Consider the following 22586-nt stretch of genomic DNA (forward strand, 5'->3'; position numbering starts at 1 on the left):
TGAGGGTTGACCAGGGAACTGAAGTCCCTCACCTTTCCTGTCCACCTTTGTGCCCTGTGGGTACCACCCTCAGCTGACCTTGAGGGTACAATAGGCCAGACCTTGGTTCCCTCTCCTTTTCTACCAGCCTTTCGCATCGCCAGTCTGTCCTCATGGTCATCACTGGCTCAATCTTCCTGGGCTCTGGTCTTCAGGGACAAGTAGGGGCTGGCTTGGTGGCCTGCCTGCTGCAGGTCTGCCAGGTCCTCTGAGTAGGGACTGGTTCGGCAGCTTCCTGCCTCTTCCATTTTGTGCACATTTACCCCTCAGTTCCTGAACTCCTTTTGGAATAGTTTTCTATGTGGCCTACCCTCATCTTTCGCACCGAATGCATCACCTCACAATTCTTTGCATTATTCACCTCCTGCCTGCACAAGGAACTGCAGATGCTGGTTTAAAAAAAAATATTCTGGAGTAACTCAGAGGCAGGCAGCATCTTGGAGAACATGAATAGGTGACATTTTGGGTCGGGATCCTTCTTCAGCCTGTTAGTATCCTGCTTCAATCTATCACTATCTCACATGGTTCATAATGCTGCCTAGTTCTGTGTCATCTGCAAATTTAGAAATTGTTGCTTGCATCCCCACGCTTAGCTCCCTTGGGATGATCAATGAACACTATCCTTCAGTCTGAAAAATAACCATTCACCACAACTGTCAACTGCCTATTAATTAGTCAGCTTGGTATCCATGCAACGGATGTTCCTTCTCTGCCATGTGCTTCAACTTTGCTGATAATTCAGTGAAGTGACAATATATCAAAAGCCTTCTGCGTGTTCCTGTATGCCACATCAACTGCATTACCCTCATCAATTCTATTGTTGGTTCTTCAAAAAATTCTACCAAATTAATCACACTTGATTTACCTTCAACAACTCAGTGCTGACGTCTTAATTAATCCATTTTCCTCCAGGTGACAACTCATCTTGTCCCAGAGCTATGTTTCCCAAGTTTTTTCTGCACCGAGGTTAAACTGATTCAAATTAGTTTATTGTCATATACACCAGGGTGAAATCAAATTCCTTGTTCACGTGAACCTCATAGAGTGATACAATGAGAAGTGCAAAACAGCAGAGTGGTGCAAGGATTATCGTGCAATATTTTATTAAGATGTAAAGGTTGCAATCTTTTACATGCATTCTTTATGAGGATGTTGCCAGGACTTGAGGGCCTGAGCTGCAGGGTGAGGTTGGGCAAGCTAGGACTATAGCTTAGAGCACAGGAGGAGAAGGGGTGATCTTATAGAGGTGTATAAGACCATGAGTGGCACAGTCTTTTATCCAGAGTAAGGGAATCAAGAACCAGAGGACAAAAATTTAAGGTGAGAGGGAAAGATTTAATAGGGATCTGTGGGGCGTCTTTTTCACATGGTGGTGGATCAGAACCACTTTTATTCCAGTGAAAATAGCTTTACTGCAATTAATTAATTTGACTTTGGATTAATAAGTTGAGCTAAAACATTTGATGTAAGGATTTCAAAACTTCAAGCTTTAATTGTCACACATATAGTCAATTATGATTAGAATTTTTTTAACTCTTTGAAACCGATCTTAAACTCAAATTACTGATCAATGTTCCCCTTTTCAAATTTATTAGTCAACATTAAGACCAAAAAATTTTTTATCCAGGTAAACCTTTGATATTTGGAATCTAGTATTTGGAAATACTCTTATCCATTGACAATGTAAATGTAAAACATTTTCATTAGTATGACCATGATCTAGCATTTAATGATAATAAAGATATATTAAGCCAGGCTATGTGTGTGTTAACACAGAATAATTATATGTACTGTACAAGGAATGAAACTGTTCCAGATTTCCTTTTGTGTATCATTGCCAACTCTTACTTTTTTGAAAGCAAAACACACACATTGTTGATACTGAAGAATCTAAATTACTGTCAGTGACAGGAAACAAATTGCACTACTGTTTACCCTTGTACAATATATTGCCTCTCAAAACAACAGAAATTATTTCAAATAATTATTTGAAAAAAATATAGAGAGATAGATATATGGACAGACAGATAGATAAATAGAGAGAGATATAACAAGTCTGGATGTAAATTGATTAACATTCTGCAGATATAAATCAGTCCCCTGTTTAAAATCATACATTTTTGGCCTATTTTTACAGAACATAGAACAGTGCAGATCAAGAACAGGCCCATTGGCCTGTCAAAGCCAACTCTTATCTGCCTGCAATAATTTATCATATCATATCATCATATACATACAGCCGGAAACAGGCCTTTTCAGCCCTCCAAGTCCGTGCCGCCCAGTGATCCCCGTACATTAACACTATCCTACACCCACTAGGGACAATTTTTACATTTACCCAGCCAATTAACCTACATACCTGTACCTCTTTGGAGTGTGGGAGGAAACCGAAGATCTCGGAGTAAACCCACGCAGGTCACGGGGAGAACATACAAACTCCTTACAGTACAGCACCCGTAGTCAGGATCGAACCTGAGTCTCCGGCGCTGCATTCGCTGTAAAGCAGCAACTCTACCGTGCGCTACCGTACCGTGCTTTCATTACCTGCATATCCATATACCTATACAAAATCTTAAATGCCTCTATCATATCTGCCTCAATTACTATCCCCGGTAGTGTGTTCCAGGCACTCACCACCCTCTGTAAATAAAAACCTGCCCCACATCTCCTTTAAACTTTGTCCCTCTCACCTCTGGTATTTGAATTTTCCATCCTGGGAAAAATGTTCTAACTGTCCATCATTTTTTCTATGCCTCTCTTAATTCTTTTATCAGGTCCCCCTGCATCCTTCAGCATTCTCGAGAAAACTATCCAAGTCTGTCCAACTTCTCCCTGTAGCTAATACCCTCTAATCCAGGCATAATTCTGGTAAACCTCCTCTGTACCCTTTCAAAACCCTCCACACACTTCTTGTAATGGAGTGACCAGAACTGCATGCAACACTGCATGTTATGCCTAACCAAAGTTCTATAAAGCTGCATCATGACTTACTGCCTCTTATACTAAATGCCCCAATCCATGATGAATAGGGCCACACAGTGCACAGTGATAGAGTTGCTGCTTTACAAGGCCAGAGACATGAGTTTGATCCTGACTATGGGTGCTCTCAGTACAGAGTTGTACATTCTCCCTGTGACCACATGGGTTTTCTCTGGGTTCTCTGGTTTGCTTCCACACTCCGAAGACATACAGGTTTGGAGGTTATTTGGCTTCTGTAAATTGTAAATTGTCCCTAGTGTGTAGGATAGTGCTGAAGATAGAAACAAAAAAGCTGGAGTAACTCAGTGGGTTAACTCAGTAAGTCAGCATCTCTGGAGAAAAGGAATAGGTGACATTTCGGGTTGAGACTCTTCTTCAGAATCTTCTCAAAATCTCTAACTTGAAAAATATAAGAGCAATTTGAATGAAACTTGGATGAATGTATCCCCAGGACAATGGTGAGTAAGGTGGGCCTAAAATTGTGCGGGTCGTGTACTGTTTTTTTGTGAATAAAAAGGGCATATAGGAACAACGGGAGAAATAACAGAAACAAACAGGAGGGATGGAGTGGGTGAGTGGGTGAGGGGAGGGGAGGAGAGGGGGATAAGGGGGTTGAGGGGCGATGGAGTGGGGGAATGGGTGAGTGGGAGGAGGGGGAGTACGAGGGGGAAGAGGGAGGGGGAGGGGGAGGGGGAGGGAATGGGGGGGAGGAGAGGGTGCTGGACCAATGCAGGAGAGGTTTGCGAGTGGAACCGTTGGGTGGAAAGCTCTCCTTCGTGCCCAACAATCCTATCGATCCGTGGACCCGTTGCCAGGCGGGGTGTGTCCCCCAGGACTGTGCCGGACCCAGCAACCCTACCGATCCGTGCACCCGTTGGCGGGCGGGGAGCGTCCCCCAAGGCCATGGGCGGGAACCGGCGGCGGGTGGGGAGTGTCCCCTGGGGTCGTGCCGGGCGCAGCAACCCTACCTATCCGAAGTCACGTTGGCGGCGAAAGCTACTTACCTGTGCCCCGTGCGTGGAGCACTGACCGCCTCTGGCGCCGCCCTGCACCACGGGACGAAGGTCAGGCATGAGGCATGCCGGGACGGGCGCCGGTCCTCCCGCTGGTCCTCCTAGAGGGGGTGGTGGGGAGCGTATTTGTTAAAGTCGTTTTGCCCCCCCCCATTGACCGCGACTCCTCGCCCACCCCTCCTCCCTCATTGGTCGTCTCTCGGGCGGGTCCCATTGTGACATCACACTCTGAACATGGCAAGCAATTGGTAATTTTAAAACTTAAAAAAACTTTAGAATTTCTCTAACTTGAAAAATATGAGCAATTGGAATGAAACTTGGATGAATGTGTGCCCAGGACAATGGTGATAAGGTGGGCCTAAAATTGTGCGGGTGGTGTACCGTTTTTTTGTGGATAACTGAGGTGATTTTCAGTTGGACAAGATGAAAGCAGTTAGCATCCATGAGTGACTGCTCCTCAGTGGTTGTATAAAAAGAAAGCAGATACAAGTGCCCCTTCTGACTTCCCTTGCATATTAGTATGCACCATTGTGGTCCATGTCCTTCTCCTCAGTGAAAACAGATGCAAAGTACTCATTTCGTACCTCGCTTTGGACAATAATGGCTTTTAAGAGACTTCTGGATAGACGTATGGATATGCGGGGAATGGAGGGATATGGATTATGTGCAGGCAGATAAGAGTTGGCCTTGGCAATATGTTCGGCACAGACATTGTGGGCCAAAGGGCCTGTTCTTGTGCTGAACTGTTCTATCTTCTATAAAATAATGACAAAATGTGTGATTTTAAACAGAGGACTGAATTATATCCGCAGTATTAATCTAATTATACCCAGCTTAATAGCTAAAGATTGCATTTAAGCCTTACTTTACATTGCAATGCCACAGACATCAGATATAAATGACATTGCATTAAAAAAACTCATATAAATGATTTGTGGTCACACTTTCATGTTAACATCCTGTATAAATGAATAGATTTAACTAAGTAGGAAAGAACTGCAGATGCTGGTTTAAATCAAAGGTAGACACAAAATGCTGGAGTAACTCAGCAGGACAGGAAGCATCTCTGGAGAGAAGGAATGGGTGACGTTTCGGGTCGAATCCCTTCTTCAGTCTGAAGAAGGGTCTCGACCCGAAACGTCACCCTTCCTTCTCTCCAGAGATGCCGCCTGTCCCGCTGAGTTATTCCAGCATTTTGTGTCTACCTCCAATAGATTTAACTACCCTTTTTAATTTTGCATTGTCAGGATTCGCCATCATTGCTTCTCCATAAACCAATTGTACCAGTGAAAACACATTTTCTCAATATGTCTGTGTCATTTATCTCAATAACTGAAATATCTATTAACCAAAATAAGATTTAGACAAATTTAATAATCACATTTGTTATAGTACTATCAAGTAAAATGTTTCAATTTGCAGTTATAAATTACTTACCCTGGTTCCAAAATGTACAGAATGATACCATAAATGTAATTGTCTTTTCATCTATTGTTTTGACCCATGAATGTTGATTAGTTGTTTTCTTTATCAATTCCCTGCTGATCGGTTTCTTATTAAGAGGTTTGCATTTGATTATTTAATTGCTGCTTCTTGGGTTGCAATTTAAGAATACACACGTCTAATTGTCGGGAATCTACATTCATACAAATATGATACCAAATATATAAAGGACCTACCAGATATTATAACATCTGAAATATAAATTTTAGAAATAAACCATGCTTTCATTGATTGTGTAACTAATTGTCTTGATATTCCAATTTGTGTTCTTATTCTTTTGTTTTACGTTGTGCAGTGGGTATTATGAATACAAATGTGTGCAATAATAATGCAGCTCAGAATATTTTCATATCTAAATTATATCCAAGATTTTAAATAATGTAAATATGCATGAAACATTCCTCACTTGTATCTGATTTCACAAGAAAAAATTCCAATGGTCAAAATTTATGGCATGATCAAACAAAATAAATGGAATCCCAACCAAAGTGTGAGAGGAATGTTTTATTGCTGGAAATCTTTGGGCAGGTCTCTTCAAGCAGCTGTGAAAGTCCTGCAGTGTTCATTGCAGCTGTCTCACCTGACTGAAGATAAACATGACAATCAAGAGCACTCTTTTGTTAATGGTATTACTGCATTCTGAGCTCTGTCACAGGAAAGGATTACCAGACAGATTGCTCGGGCAAGATTCAAGGATGTGCTCAAAGGCCTTTGGGAAAAAAATGCAGTATTCCTTGGACTCTCGGGAATCCCTGGCCCATTGCCATTCAAACTAGAGGACCATTCATGATGGTGTTGAAAAGCTTGAATCCATGCATCAGGAACACATAAATTCTGCATAAAGTGCATGAGAAGCGCCTAACTTCATGGAATACCAACCAGCAAACCATCCGGTATCTATTGCCCCAACTACGGAAGAGCCTGCAGTTCCCTTTGGCCTCATCAATCACCTCAAAAGGGAAAAGGGGACGTACAACGAGATCTGGGTGTCCTAGTGCATCAGTCACTGAAAGGAAGCACGCAGGTACAGCAGGCAGTGAAGAAAGCCAATGGAATGTTGGCCTTCATAACAAGAGGAGCTGAATATAGGAGGAAAAAGGTCCTCCTGCAGTTGTACAGGGCCCTAGTGAGACCGCACCTGGAGTACTGTGTGCAGTTTTGGTCTCCAAATTTGAGGAAGGATATTCTTGCTATTGAGGGCGTGCAGCATAGGTTCACTAGGTTAACTCCCGGAATGGCGGGACTGTCGTATGTTGAAAGACTGGAGCGACTAGGCTTGTATACACTGGAATTTAGAAGGATGAGAGGGGATCTTATTGAAACATATAAGATTATTAAGGGATTGGACACGTTAGAGGCAGGAAACATGCTTCCCAATGTTGGGGGAGTCCAGAACCAGGGGCCACAGTTTAAGAATAAGGGGTAGGCCATTTAGAATGGAGATGAGGAAAAACTTTTTCAGTCAGAGAGTTGTAATTCTGTGGAATTCTCTGCCTCAGAAGGCGGTGGGGGCCAATTCTGGATGCTTTCCAGAGAATTACAGATGCTTTCCAGAGAATAGAGCTCTTAAAGATAGTGGAGTCAGGGGGTATGGGGAGAAGGCAGGAACGGGGTACTGATTGGGAATGATCAGCCATGATCACATTGAATGGTGGTGCTGGCACAAAGGGCGGAATGGCCTCCTCCTACACCTATTGTCTATTGTCTATAAAAGCAGAATGGAAGCAAGTCTCAAGTCTCATCCTCAGTCTCAAAGGACTGACAAAGAAGTGAAAAGTGTCATTGAATGTAAAATCCAAACAGATGAAAGCACCATGATATTTAAAGTAGCAGGTTGGTGACATAGCCATGAGGGGTGTGCATAGTTGACAGTAGTGAATGAGTTACCTTCTAAACACTGCCCAATTTTTCTTATGACTGACTTCAAAGGAAGAGAAAATCAAGAAGGATTTATCGGCTTGAAATTTACTCCAGCAAGTTTGAAAGCCTAAATGCCTGGAAATACACTCTCTGTTTACAGCAGTAAACAGCAATTTAGTAGTGTCAACATAGCGCACAGTGTCTCTGAAATTCATTTCATTCTCTTCAATAGTCAATTTTATCTGCCAACTATTGAGGATTAAATATCCTCAGGGTACCGAGAATTTCTCTTGAGTGTTTCTCAGGGAAAAACTGTGAGAATTTTTTTGCATCCATCTAAGAGGGCAGATGGGTTGTGGTTTCAACAGTTCATCGGTTTAAACTGTCTTGTTTTAATGAAAGAGGAATTAGGATATAATTCAGCCACAATCTAATCATAAGATGGAACAGATTTGAGATGTGGAATAATTGTGGAGGGAAATGGACAGATCACATTTCAGGTCAGGACCCTTCTTCAAGGATTCCATTGGCTTCTCTGCTGAGCCAACCAAGCAGGAACTTGGATTCAATGCTGAGCCGACCATTCATTCATGATACGTGGATGATGCTGGCAAAGCTGGCATTTATTATCTATTCCTAATTGCCTCTGAACCAACTGATTGAATTGAATTGAATAAATGTTATTAGCCAAGTATGTATACATACAAGGAATTTGCCTTGGTGCTTTGCTCACAAGTAACAACATGATATACAGTAGACAATTAAAAATAAAACATAATTAAAACATGTGAAGAATGAAATAAAATAGCAGAGCAAAAGGAGGCTACAGACTTTTGGTTGTTGAGTAGAGCTACTGCTCGTGAAAAAAAGCTGTTTTTATGTCTGGCTGTGGCGGCTTTGACAGTCCGGAGTCGCCTTCCAGAGAAAAGTGCTTCAAAGAGTTTGTGGCCAGGGTGAGAGGGGTCAGAGATGATCTTACCCACTCGCTTCCCAGCCTTTGCAGTGTACAGTTTGTCGATGGGGAGAATGTTGCAGCCAACAACCTTCTCGGCTATCGAACGATGCGCTGCAGCCTCCGGACGTCACGCTTGGTGGCTGAGCCAAACCAGACTTGATAGAGAAGGTGAGGACAGACTCTATGATGGCAATATAAAACTGGACCATCATTGCCTGTGGCAGATTGTGTTTTCTCAGCTGCCGCAGGAAGTACATCCTCTGTTGGGCCTTTTTGGCTGTGGGGTCGATGGTGGCCTCCCACTTAAGGTCTCTGGAGATGATTGTTCCAAGGAACTTAAATGACTCCACAGATGTGACTGTGGTGTTGTTGATGGTGAGTGGAGGGAGTGGAGGCAGGGGAGGGGGGCCTCCTAACGTCTACAATCAATTCCACTGTCTTAAGAGCGTTGAGCTCCAGGTAGTTGCGATGGCACCAGGATGCCAGCTGTGTCATTTCCTGTCTGCAAACAGATTCCTCCCCATCCTGGATCAGTCCAATCAGGATTGTGTCGTCCGCAAACTTGAGAAGCTTGACAGAGGAGTCTGTGGAGGTGCAGTTGTTGGTGTAGAGAGAGTAAAGGAGAGGGGAGAGTACGCAGCCCTTTTAATTTCTCAAATTAAATTCCTCCATGACGGGATTTGAACATGTGCTCTTTGACCCACATTATGGGATTCAGTAAAGAGGTTATTACTCCATTTTATCTTGAATTGACTGAAGATGTCTCTTTAAGAATAGTTGCATGGAAGGCCAAAGGTACAGAGATGTTCTACATATAATGTGAATATTTTGACATCTGATTAAAAAGTGAGGCAGGTATTTAGCTTCTACCCCCATCTCAGTCTCATTGAAAATTGCTCCAAGGGTTAGGCGCATGTATGACGTCTTTGGGAAACCGCAGAAAGCATCTCAGTGTATTAGCAGCCTATCATGATGGTCAGAAACTGATCAGAAACTACGAGGGCTAAAATATTATATTAATTGAATAATCACTCTCTGAACCACCTCCAATTAACAACATTCGATACAGTATTACTTGAAAGGTCCAACAAGTATGTACCTTTCCATTGTGGTCAAACCAAATCACTGTATCATGCTAATTTCATATTACATTTTTAAGTGCCCCAGTGGTGCACCCAAATACCAGACTCATTTTTACAAAACCCTGATTATATTTCTCCTCAACAGCACAGCGAATATCACAATCTGCTAATTATCTTTGGCCAATGAACAGCGACACTGAATTACTTCTTTTTGTATTGAAGAGGTTTCTTTAAGAATGGTTGATTCAACTGGTCCACATTCAGATTCACAGTGTACAACTTGCAAATAATGACCTTCGCTCAGGATAACTTAGTAAAGTCTGCCATCATTATATTAATTTTAAATCTTGGTTCCTAAATATTCTTTTGTACCAGCAACAAATTCAAGGATCTAACGATGCTATCATAAAAAACATGGGCAAAATTATTATTTTTTGGTTTAACGCTAATTCAACATAAAAAACGGCAGTTGCTAGAAATCCGAAATATAAACAGAAAATGTCAGCAGGTCAGGCAGCATCTATGGTGAGAGAGATAAAGTTAATATTTCAGATCAAAAACTGAATCAGAAGTGGAGAAATGAGAAAATGGTATGGGAAAATGGAGAGCACATGACCCTTTCCTTCATTTTCTTGACCTTTTTTATCTCCGTCTCAGGGGACAAGTTCGGTTCCAGGAGCCATTTTTATGCCCACCGACACCCACAGCTCTCTGGACTACTGGCGCGGAGGCTTTCCACAGTAAGCTGTTGAGAGGTCTTTAGTCATAGTCATAGAATGATACAGTGTGGAAAAAGGCCCTTCAGCCCAACTTGCCCACACCGGCCAATATGTCCCAGCTACATTAATCCCACCTGCCCGCGTTTGGTCCATATCCCTCCAAACCGGTCCTATCCATGTACCTGTCTAACTGTTTCTTAAATGTTGCGATAGTTCCTGCCTCAACTACCTCCTCTGGCTGCTTGTTCCATGTACCCACTATCCTTTGTGTGAAAAAATTACTCCTCAGATTCCTATTAAATCTTTTCCCCTTCACCTTAAACCTTTGTCCTCTGGTCCTCAATTCACCCACTCTGGGCAAGAGACCTACCCAATCTATTCCTCTCATGATTTTATACACTTCAATAAGATCACCCCTCATCCTCCTGCCCTCCAAGGAATAGAGTCCCAGCCTACTCAACCTCTCCCCATAGCTCAGACACTCGAGCCCTGGTAACATTCTTGTAAATCTTCTCTGTACCCTTTCCAGCTTGACAACATCTTTCCTATAATATGGTGTCCAGAACTGAACACAATACTCTAAATGCGGCCGCACCAACATCTTATACAACTGCAACATGACCTCCCAACTTCAGTACTCAATACTCTGACTGATGAAGGCCAATGTGCCAAATGCCTTTTGGCCACCCTATCGACCTGTGCCTCCACCTTCAAGGAACCATGCACCTGCATGCCAAGATCCCTGTGCTCCATAACACTCCCCAGAGCCCTACCATTCACTGTGTAGGTCCTGCTCATGTTAGACTTCCCAAAATGCAACATCTCACATTTCTCTTTATTCTCTGGCTTTCTTTATTGTTCATTGCAGCTTCCTCTCTTGATTAGTTGGCAGGGCTCTGAATCATATCTCCTTCATTTCCTATACTTGCACATTCAACCATCTCTCCTCTCCTCTCAACAAGACCAAGAATAGATTTCCAATATCTTTGGCTTTCTCTTCAATAGCATCTGCATTTAGCAGATTATTCTCCTTAACATCCACTATTTTCAAGTAGATTTTGTTACTGGACACATCTCTCTTTCTTCTTACAGCAGTCCTAGGAAACATAGAAACATAGAAAATAGATGCAGGAGGAGGCCATTTGGCCCATCGAGCCAGCACCGCCATTCATTGTGATCATGGCTGATCATCCACAGTCAGTAACCCGTGCCTGCCTTCTCTCCATATCCCTTGATTCCGCTAGCCCCTAGAGCTCTATCTAACTCTCTTTTAAATTCATCCAGTGAATTGGCCTCCACTGCCTTCAGTGACAGAGAATTCCACAAATTCACAACTCTGGGTGAAAATGTGTCTTCTCACCTCAGTTTTAAATGGCCTCCCCTTTATTCTTAGACTGTGGTCCCTGGTTCTGGACTCCCCCACATTGGGAACATTTTTCCTGCATCTAGCTTGTCCAGTCCTTTTATAATTTTATACGTCTTTATAAGATATTTACCATCAGGAAGACATTTACCATCATGACTTCCTGGTTTACTCTTCCATCTCCACTAACCACTCCCTTTTGCATGGCATTTGAATCAGGAGATAAAATTGGCGTGTCAAAAATGTAATGCTACGGTGGTTGTGGGAGATTTCAACATGCAGGTAGGCTGGGAAAATCAGGTTGGAAATGGACCCCAGGAAAGAGAGTTTGTAGAGTGCCTTCGAGATGGATTCTTAGAACAGCTTGTACTGGAGCCTACCAGGGAGAAGGCAATTCTGGATTTAGTGTTGTGTAATGATCCTGATCTGATAAGGGGACTAGAGGTAAAAGAGCCATTAGGAGGCAGTGATCACAACATGATAAGTTTTACTCTGCAAATGGAAAGGCAGAAGGGAAAATCGGAAGTGTCAGTATTACAGTATAGCAAAGGGGATTACAGAGGCATGAGGCAGGAGCTGGCCAAAATTGACTGGAAGGAGGCCCTAGCAGGGAAGACGGTAGAACAGCAATGGCAGGTATTCCTGGGAATAATGCAGAGGTTGCAGGATCAATTTATTCCAAAGAGGTGGAAAGACTCTAAGGGGAGTAAGAGACACCTGTGGCTGACAAGGGAAGTCAGGGACAGCATAAAAATTAAGGAGAGGAAGTATAACATAGCAAAGAAGAGTGGGAAGACAGAGGATTGGGACTCTTTTAAAGAGCAACAAAAGTTAACTAAAAAGGCAATACGGGGAGAAAAGATGAGGTACGAGGGTAAACTAGCCAATAATATAAAGGAGGATAGCAAAAGTTTTTTTAGGTACGTGAAGAGGAAAAAAATAGTCAAGGCAAATGTGGGTCCCTTGAAGACAGAAGCAGGGGAATTTATTATGGGGAACAAAGAAATGGCAGACGAGTTAAACCGTTACTTTGGATCTGTCTTCACTGAGGAAGATACACACAATCTCCCAAATGTTCTAGGGGCCGGAGAACCTAGGGTGATGGAGGAACTGAAGGAAATCCACATTAGGCAGGAAATGGATTTGGGTAGACTGATGGGACTGAAGGCTGATAAATCCCCAGGGCCTGATGGTCTGCATCCCAGGGTACTTAAGGAGGTGGCTCTAGAAATAGTGGAAGCATTGGAGATCATTTTTCAATGTTCTATAGATTCAGGATCAGTTCCTGTGGATTGGAGGATAGCAAATGTTATCCCACTTTTTAAGAAAGGAGGGAGAGAGAAAACGGGTAATTATAGACCAGTTAGTCTGACATCAGTGGTGGGGAAGATGCTGGAGTCAATTATAAAAGACGAAATTGCTGAGCATTTGGATAGCAGTAACAGGATCATTCCGAGTCAGCATGGATTTACGAAGGGGAAATCATGCTTGACAAATCTACTGGAATTTTTTGAGGATGTAACTAGGAAAATTGACAGGGGAGAGTCAGTGGATGTGGTGTACCTCGACTTTCAGAAAGTCTTCGACAAGGTCCCACATAGGAGATTAGTGGGCAAAATTAGGGCACATGGTATTGTGGGTAGGGTACTGACATGGATAGAAAATTGGTTGACAGACAGAAAGCAAAGAGTGGGGATAAATGGGTCCCTTTCGGAATGGCAGGCAGTGACCAGTGGGGTACCGCAAGGTTCGGTGCTGGGACCCCAGCTATTTACAATATACATTAATGACTTAGATGAAGGGATTAAAAGTACCATTAGCAAATTTGCAGATGATACTAAGCTGGGGGGTAGTGTGAATTGTGAGGAAGATGCAATAAGGCTGCAGGGTGACTTGGACAGGTTGTGTGAGTGGGCGGATACATGGCAGATGCAGTTTAATGTAGATAAGTGTGAGGTTATTCACTTTGGAAGTAAGAATAGAAAGGCAGATTATTATCTGAATGGTGTCAAGTTAGGAGGAGGGGGAGTTCAATGAGATCTGGGTGTCCTAGTGCATCAGTCAATGAAAGGAAGCATGCAGGTACAGCAGGCAGTGAAGAAAGCCAATGGAATGTTGGCCTTTATAACAAGAGGAGTTGAGTATAGGAGCAAAGAGGTCCTTCTACAGTTGTACCGGGCCCTGGTGAGACCGCACCTGGAGTACTGTGTGCAGTTTTGGTCTCCAAATTTGAGGAAGGATATTCTTGCTATGGAGGGCGTGCAGCGTAGGTTCACTAGGTTAATTCCCGTAATGGCGGGACTGTCGTATGTTGAAAGGCTGGAGCAATTGGGCTTGTATACACTGGAATTTAGAAGGATGAGGGGGGATCTTATTGAAACATATAAGATAATTAGGGGATTGGACACATTAGAGGCAGGAAACATGTTCCCAATGTTGGGGGAGTCCAGAACAAGGGGCCACAGTTTAAGAATAAGGGGTAGGCCATTTAGAACCGAGATGAGGAAGAACTTTTTCAGTCAGAGAGTGGTGAAGGTGTGGAATTCTCTGCCTCAGAAGGCAGTGGAGGCCAGTTTGTTGGATGCTTTCAAGAGAGAGCTGGATAGAGCTCTTAAGGATAGCGGAGTGAGGGGGTATGGGGAGAAGGCAGGAACGGGGTACTGATTGAGAGTGATCAGCCATGATCGCATTGAATGGCGGTGCTGGCTCGAAGGGCTGAATGGCCTACTCCTGCACCTATTGTCTATTGTCTATTGTCTATTGTCTATTTTTCCGTGGAACTGTGAGATTCTTCCAGTTTTAGCCTATTGTATATTTAGTGCTCCCTTCCACATTGGACAAACCAGCAGCCGATGGGTGACTGCTGGGCAGAACACCATTGGGTGCCCCTGATCTTCCAGAGGTTAATTATTCACCTCATCCTCACTCTAACCTCTGTTTTTTGACCTCCTACGCTGTTCCAATGAAGTCAGCATCAACTCAAAGACGGAAGCTCTTTTTTGGCACACAGGCTGTAGTCCTCAGAACTCAATATTGCATTCAATAATTTCAGATAATCAGCTCTTCAACAGTTCAACAGTTCAACAGAGCTTTATTTGTCATTCGGTACCAAGGTACCGAACGAAACTACATAGTAGTCACACAAAAAAGAACACAAGACACATGACCCCAACACAAACGTCCATCACAGTGACTCCAAACACCCCCTCACTGTGATGGAGGCAACAAAACTTCCACTCTCTTCCCCACTCTCTTCCTGCCTGTGTTAGAGCTGGCCAGTTCTAAAGTAAAATGTCCACTCAGTTCTTCCCTCTTGACACACACTGCCCGATCAGACGGGTATATTTGATTGCCATCAACTGCTGTGATCGACCTCTCACAATTCTAGCACAACCATTTTTTTCCCTTTATTCTCTTTCAAACTGCCCTCATTCATCGAATAACAAGGGGGAGGGGGGCTGCAAACATTTTTATCTGCTGGACAATTTTGGTCTCCATCGTATCACATGCAGTCTCTTTGTTCTCTCCACCTTCCCCTTATGCAACTTGAAACACACTGTTTTACTGACTTCCCTAGCTCAAATAAAGAGTCATTGACCTGAAACATTATCTGTTTTCTCTTTCCACAGACTGCTGCTTGACCTGCTGAGTGTTCCCAGCATTTTCTGTTTCTAGACTTCACACTAATACTTGCAGCACACCCGTAGTGAATGTATCCCACACAGAGCCACTGCTATAAATAACTATGCTCTGCCTACGCAAAAGCAACCATTTCACGACCTAGATTAAACACTGAAAATCCAATCTCACATGCTGCAGCCTTATTCAATGGCCTTTTATGCATAATTTTATTGTAAGCTTTCTTAAAATATATGTTCGCAATGTTAGAAAGAATACAATTTTCAGAAAATATGTTAATATTGTTTAATAACCTTGTTCTTTCTAAATAATTATACCTACATATATCTCTAATAATTCCTTTGAATAGTTTCAAACAGTTATTACATGTGTTAGCTTTTTTAATAAGAAATTGCTAATGTAATTATTGGTTTTTGTTTAAGCATATCTTTAGTTTTTGGGTTGTAACAACAGTGTTTCCACACTGAAATTGAACGTTATGGGCACGTGTTCATTATATGACCCTTTCTTATTTAGGAATTCGCTCCAAGTTTGACTCATGCTTGTCAAAATGTTTCCAAGCTTTGAAGAGCTTATTTAATCTTCACATCTCAAAGCAGATCTCATATTGCTTCAAATTGGCATTCCTAAGCCTGGTATTAAAATGGCAGGTTTGGAGCTGGGCCACTGGAATATTTTAAAGTGTGCATTAAACGTTAGTCGGGTAATATATGCACAGATGCTATTCTCAGCAGGACACGGGTTTATAGTGGAGAGGGGTAAGGTCAAAAGATACAGGGGTTGTGAGGAAACACATTCTTAAATTATAAAATTATAAAAGACAAAATTGTGGAGCATTTGGATAGCAGTAACAGGACCGTTCCGAGTCAGCATGGATTTACGAAGGGGAAATCATGCTTGACTAATCTTCTGGAATTTTTTGAAGATGTAACTAGGAAAATGGACAGGGGAGAGCCGGTGGATGTAGTGTACTTTGACTTTCAGAAAGCCTTCGACAAGGTGCCACATAGGAGATTAGTGGGCAAAATTAGAGCACATGGCATTGGGGGTAGGGTACTGACATGGATAGAAAATTGGCTGACAGACAGAAAGCAAAGAGTGGGGATAAATGTGTCCCTTTCAGAATGGCAGGCAGTGACTAGTGGGGTACTGCAAGGCTTGGTGCTGAAACCGCAGCTATTTACAATATACATTAATGACTTGAATGAAGGGATTAAAAGTACCATTAGCAAATTTGCAGATGACACAAAGTTGGGTGGCAGTGTGAACTGTGAGGAAGATGCTATGAGGTTGCAGGGTGACTTGGACAGGTTGTGTGAGTGGGCAGATGCAGTTTAATGTGGATAAATGTGAGGTTATCCACTTTGGTGGTAAGAATAGGAAGGCAGGTTATTATCTGAATGGTGTCAAGTTAGGAAAAGGGGACGTACAAAGAGATCTAGATGTCCTAGTGCATCAGTCACTGAAAGGAAGCATGCGGGTAGAGCAGGCAGTGAAGAAAGCCAATGAAATGTTGGCCTTCATAACAAGAGGAGTTGAGTACATAGAAACATAGAAAATAGGTGCAGGAGTAGGCCATTCGGCCCTTCGAGCCTGCACCGCCATTCAATATGATCATGGCTGATCATCCAGCTCAGTAACCTGTACCTGCCTTCTCTCCATACCCCCTGATCCCTTTAGCCACAAGGGCCACATCTAACTCCCTCTTAAATATAGCCAATGAACTGGCCTCAACTACCTTCTGTGGCAGAGAATTCCACAGACTCACCACTCTCTGTGTGAAGAAATGTTTTCTCATCTCGGTCCTAAAAGACTTCCCCCTTATCCTTAAGCTGTGACCCCTGGTTCTGGACTTCCCCAACATCGGGAACAATCTTCCCGCATCTAGCTTCTCCAACCCCTTAAGAATTTTATATGTTTCAATAAGATCCCCCCTCAGTCTTCTAAATTCCAGTGAGTATAAGCCTAGTCTATCCAGTCTTTCTTCATATGAAAGTCCTGCCATCCCAGGGATCAATCTGGTGAACCTTCTCTGTACTCCCTCTAAGGCTAGAATGTCTTTCCTCAGATTAGGAGACCAAAACTGTACACAATACTCCAGGTGCGGTCTCACCAAGACCCTGTACAACTGCAGCAGAACCTCCCTGCTCCTATACTCAAATCCTCTTGCTATGAATGCCAGGAGTACAGGAGCAAAGAGGTCCTACTGCAGTTGTACAGGGCCCTAGGGAGACGGCACCTGGAGTACTGTGTGCAGTTTTGGTCTCCAAATTTGAGGAAGGATATTCTTGCTATTGAGGGCATGCAGTGTAGGTTCACTAGGTTAATTCCCGGAATGGCAGGACTGTCGTAAGTTGAAAGACTGGAGCGACTAGGCATGTATACACTGGAATTTAGAAGGATGAGAAGGGATCTTATCGAAACGTATAAGATTATTAAGGAATTGGACACGTTAAAGGCAGGAAACATGTTCCTAATGTTGGGGGAGTCCAGAACCAGGGGCCACAGTTTGTCATATGCAACTGCACAGTGAAATTCATTTTGCATATATTACACATGCAGGCACCAACATTATTGACGCCATTATTCAAAGTTCAGTCGGCCCACTCGCTCTGAGTACTGGAACAATTCCCGCAAACTGATGTCCCTCTCCTAGACCGGCATCTTTGTGTCCTAGGGGCGCCTCCTGCAGCCTACCTGATGGTGCTGGAGGCATAACAACGGTTCACCCTCTTTTCGGTTCTTGTCCCTCATGCCCGACCTCTTCAACTTCTTCCCGGTTACGCCGTCTGTTGAGCCTTCTGGCGGGTTCCCGATGCCTGGGCAGTCATGGTAGCGCAGCAGTGGAGTTGCTGCCTTACAGCGAATGCAGCGCCGGAGACCCGGGTTCAATCTCGACTACGGGTGCTGTCTGTACAGAGTTTGGATGTTCTCGCCGTGACTTGCGTGGGTTTTCTCCCACATTCTTCGGTTTCCTCCCACATTCCAAAGACGTACAGGTTTGTAGGTTAATTGGCTTGGTAAATGTAAAAATCGCCCCTAGTGGGTGTAGGACAGTGTTAATGTGTGGGGATCGCTGATCGGCGTGGACCGGTGGGCCGAAGGGCCTGTTTCCCTGCTGCATCTCTAAACTAAACTACCTTAAACAGCTGAGCCTTCGGGTGAGGCCCCACCGATCATGCACCTTCAGCCAAGAACCTGCTGACCGCGAGCATTTGGCCGATGTTCCGCCGACCACGAGGTCCCTCTGACCACGAGGTCCTGCCGACTGCGAGCCTTCCCACGGGTTCCCGGTCCTGCTGGAGATCGCGGCAGCTGAGCCAGGCCTCCCGGAAACATCCACAGAGCATTGAGCTTGGTGCTTTAAAACTGTGCCATCGAGATAATGAAACAATCTTCTGCTATGCTGAATAAAAGTGGTGATGGTGGTATTAAAAGTGCACGAATTCCTGGATTAAAGGAAAAATAAATTAAAGCAGAGCCCTCGCTCTTGATCATAACGTACTGATGAGTGCTGGAAGTGTGAACATAAATGCCTTATAAAAATAGAGCTTCTTCGTTTCTTACGAGAGCGCAATTACTGACATCCTTGGTCAAATATGAAGACTGAGGTAAAACCAAAAAGGTACTCGAAGAAGGATCTCGACACGAAACGTCACCCATTCCTTCTCTCCCGAGATGCTGCCTGACCCGCTGAGTTACTCTAGCATTTTGTCTCTACCTTCAATTTAAACTAGCATCTGCAGTTTTTTTCCCAAATACTTGAAATACTTAGCAGGTCAGGCAGTACTTGTGGAGAAAAAAATCACAGTAAGCCACAAGTGAAGTTGTCTCAGGCCGTTGGATTGGGAAATGTGTTGCTGTTGCCATTGACTATTTTGTGGCATTGGCGCCTGGCCTCCAGGGTCTTGAACCACATGGTGTCATGGTGCTTCATACCAGCCTGGAGATACTTTCTCCACCTTCCCTGGTCCTCAGTGGCCATTTCCCAGTTGTCAGTGTCAGTTAATATTTTTCATATTTCTTTTAACCCTATCCTTGTAGCGAAGGATTGGCCTTCCTCTTGGTCTCCCTATATTGGCAACCACCCCATATAGCATATCTTTGGCGATCCATCCATTTTCCATCCTGTGTTCATGCCCAAGCTAGCAGAGACACTTTTGCTTGAGGATCGCAGGGATGCTAGGCATGTTGGTCAGGGAGAGGGCAGGTTGACTGGTGATTGTTTCCTGCCAAGAAACTCCCAGGATGTGACAAAGACAGCGGAAATGAAAATTATTTAGTTTCCGTTCTTGATGTCAGTAAGTCATCTAAGTTTCACTGCTGTGCTAAAACGTGCTCAAGACTTACGCTTTGTAGACAATTATCTTGGTCTTGATTGTGAGTTTCCTGTTCTTCCATGCCCACTTGGTTAGCCTACCGAAGGTGGTTGATAATGTATAAACACGTTCAAAAGATTGAAGTCTTAAAAAAACTATATTAATTGTACTATTACCTTAGCTTATAAGAAGATAAATGTTCCCAGTTACTTGTGTTTTTAACACTGGACAGTAAATTTCCTAGTGGTTAACTAAACATTATTTTTCAATAAATGTGCAAGAAAAATGTCACATTTATTCATCATCATTCAGCAAGGAAACACATAATATAGTGAGCAGCTGTGCTACCAGCCTGTCATACCTGACTGAAAATACGATAACGTCCTACTGCCACAGGCTATTAATTTGGTGTATCTTATAAATAAAATAGCAAAGCGTAATTTATAGGGCATTTTTTAACCTCAGGGTTCGTATCTGTCAACTACTCAGATTTTATTCTCATGGATTCTGTTGTCATCTCAAGCCCTCAACCAGATTATGGCCTTGCTGTGATTTTACTTATTTTTTGTTCTTTCCTTGAAGTGGCCAAGGTTGCTGCTTGCCTCAAATTCAGCTAGACATGACATACTGCGATTGAGATGTGACATTTATATAATAACACTGCAAGTTTTGTTTCCTTTCAATTACAGATGAGGTTCTCTCTGAAAACTTCCTAGATTACAAAAACCGTGGGGTTAATGGTTCACACCAAGGACAGATCATTTGGAAAATTGAGCCAAGTTCCTATTTTGTGGAGTGTAAGTACAATCACTGACTATGCTAATCACTATTAAAGAACACAGTCTTTATTTTTCACTTGTTTATTGTACACGCTGTGCTTTGACATGGTTTATGTAAAGAAAACATGTTTAGATTGCTTGTGTCCGATGTGCCACATTAAAAATGAAGAGTAGATAAATCTTCTGCCTCAACACTGAAGAGTGGTTTTAAAAAATAAAAATAAAAATTGGAAAAAATTAGCTGCAAAACATTCTTTTGTTCCTAGCAGTCCCAATTTCATGATAATGTATACAGATCAAAGACATTTAGATTGTGTGGTTCACTTCTGGAGAACAGGAATGCATTACAGGTCATATTGATTTCTGCAGGCCATTGGAAACTGGGATTGCAATGTGCAAAGTCGAAAATGATTGCAACAACCACTGTAGTCTTTGGTGGCTTGGTAGTGACCACAAGGTTCAAACTGCAGTCCACTCCTTTAAGTATTCTGCTAACAGTGCTCCTTCTGATGTTGTCAGCCTCCCTCATTCCTTCCTTCAGCAGAATAGGCAGGTTTTTACTGCATACAGCAGGACTGAATGAAATGAGGCACTTGAGGTGCAAAGCGTTTTTTTCTGGAGCAGTAAGTGCTGTGTCAATTTGCTAAATTACAAGCACCAGCTGTCAAGTCACAAATCAAAGAGCATTAGGATGTTGTGAATGCATGAAGTATAACTAAGCAGGTCCAGTTTACTGCAGAGGTTTGGTCTAACTTTGTCATTTTTGCCTACATGTCTTTCTTTATCTGAGTGCTCTTGCTGAATATGCTTCTGCATACACTGGATTTTTTTTAAAGTACATGGCGACAGCAATACCTTGCCATTGGTCATGGTATTTCTGGATCAGTTAGAGATTAATTGCCGATGATTAATTGCTGTGATTAATCAACAACATTTTTGCTGCTTCATACAACCGTCAGAATAGTATCAGGCAAACTAGATGAACTTTCTCTTTTTTTATTCTATCAATTCCTATCTTATGATTGCTGACTGGCCGTATTTAAGTAAAATGGTCACCGCAGCATATAAACACTGCCAAGAAATGTTTAGAAGTTCATTGTGTAAGCTTGGGTTTTCCTATACCTTCCATTTGATATTCATATCGTTTTTGAGTGATGAATGTGGCAAATTGTTTGAGATCTCTACCTGATGGAAATGGACTAGGAGTTCACACACTCAGCATTAGCAGAGATATAAACACTCACCCCAGAAATGGGAATGGGAAAATAACGGTTTGAGCAATGATAGTCCTGATAGTCCTGTATGTCAGTTTTTCCACAGACATCACCTGGACATGTAGCACAGAATCAAACAAATACAAAAAGTCACACATTGTGCTTCTGTAATCTTTTGTGACTTTTCTTATCACTTCCAGCAACATCAAAGGAAAGTTTTCTATTCAGGTTCTTGAGGGCTTTGACCAGCTGTGGTTTCTCAGGAATAGTGCAATAATTGTACTATGAGAGGTTGCAATTGCTGAGTATAATTGTGCTGTGAGAAGCTGCTATATATCGAGAATTTGTTGTTATCCACAGCAGATCAATGGCATATCCTTAAAATAGAATTTTGTATCATTGAACATAATTCATTAAATTATATTTAGCTAGATTTCAGTTTAACAGCCAAAATATTAGAAAGAATAAAGTGACTTTGGAGGACAGCCACATTCTTATCCTCCTCAATGACAAATGGTAAATAAGTCAGGTTTCAAAATAAAAATAGGTATTTAAAAATGCAGCATATATTTAGACAGTTGTGATGAAGTGACAAAATTGTGAGACTATAGATGGAAAATCACCATATTATTTTTTCTTGAAGATACTTAAACAATTATTTTTCAAAACATTTAAAATTCTCAGGAGATGATTCAGTCTGTGTGAGAAAATTAAGTGTCATATGTAATATTGTCAAATTACACTGGATCCCATTTGTTGCCCAGAAGCTCTATCAGTATTATCCCTGTATCTGTATTAACCCAGTACAATGCTTAGATGGAATCTTACTGGGCCAATGGATTCTGGAGTAGTGAGGCAACGTGAGGACTCAGCAGCAACTAGGTCTCCTGGATCAGCTGCTATAACACCTCTGACAGAAGATAAAGAGCATTAAGATGTAGATCCTTCAAGATGAAGCTAAGAAGCATCAAGTAACAACAACAAAAACACACGGGGAGTTATTTGTAGGCCTCCAAAGAGCAACAGTAATGCTATGATATGGTACTTCATTTGTCACGTGTACTGAGGTACGGTGAAATTCATTTTTGTATACAGTTCAGCGCGTATCACTGTATACATACG

The 22586-nt window shown here is 42.6% G+C and overlaps 1 protein-coding gene across 6 annotated transcripts in view; it reads left to right on the top strand.

Moving 5' to 3' along the window:
• The window catches only part of LOC144604083 (E3 ubiquitin-protein ligase HECW1-like), a 316240-nt gene that overhangs the window by 85037 nt on the left and 208617 nt on the right, over positions 1-22586 (top strand). For all 6 annotated transcript variants that reach the window (XM_078418197.1, XM_078418215.1, XM_078418186.1 and 3 more), the window contains one exon: positions 20161-20268. In XM_078418197.1, coding sequence (XP_078274323.1) covers positions 20161-20268 — 108 coding nt within the window. The remainder of the gene's footprint in view (positions 1-20160; positions 20269-22586) is intronic.

This window comes from Rhinoraja longicauda, chromosome 2, assembly GCF_053455715.1.
Source record: "Rhinoraja longicauda isolate Sanriku21f chromosome 2, sRhiLon1.1, whole genome shotgun sequence".
Classification (NCBI taxonomy): Eukaryota; Metazoa; Chordata; class Chondrichthyes; order Rajiformes; family Arhynchobatidae; genus Rhinoraja; species Rhinoraja longicauda.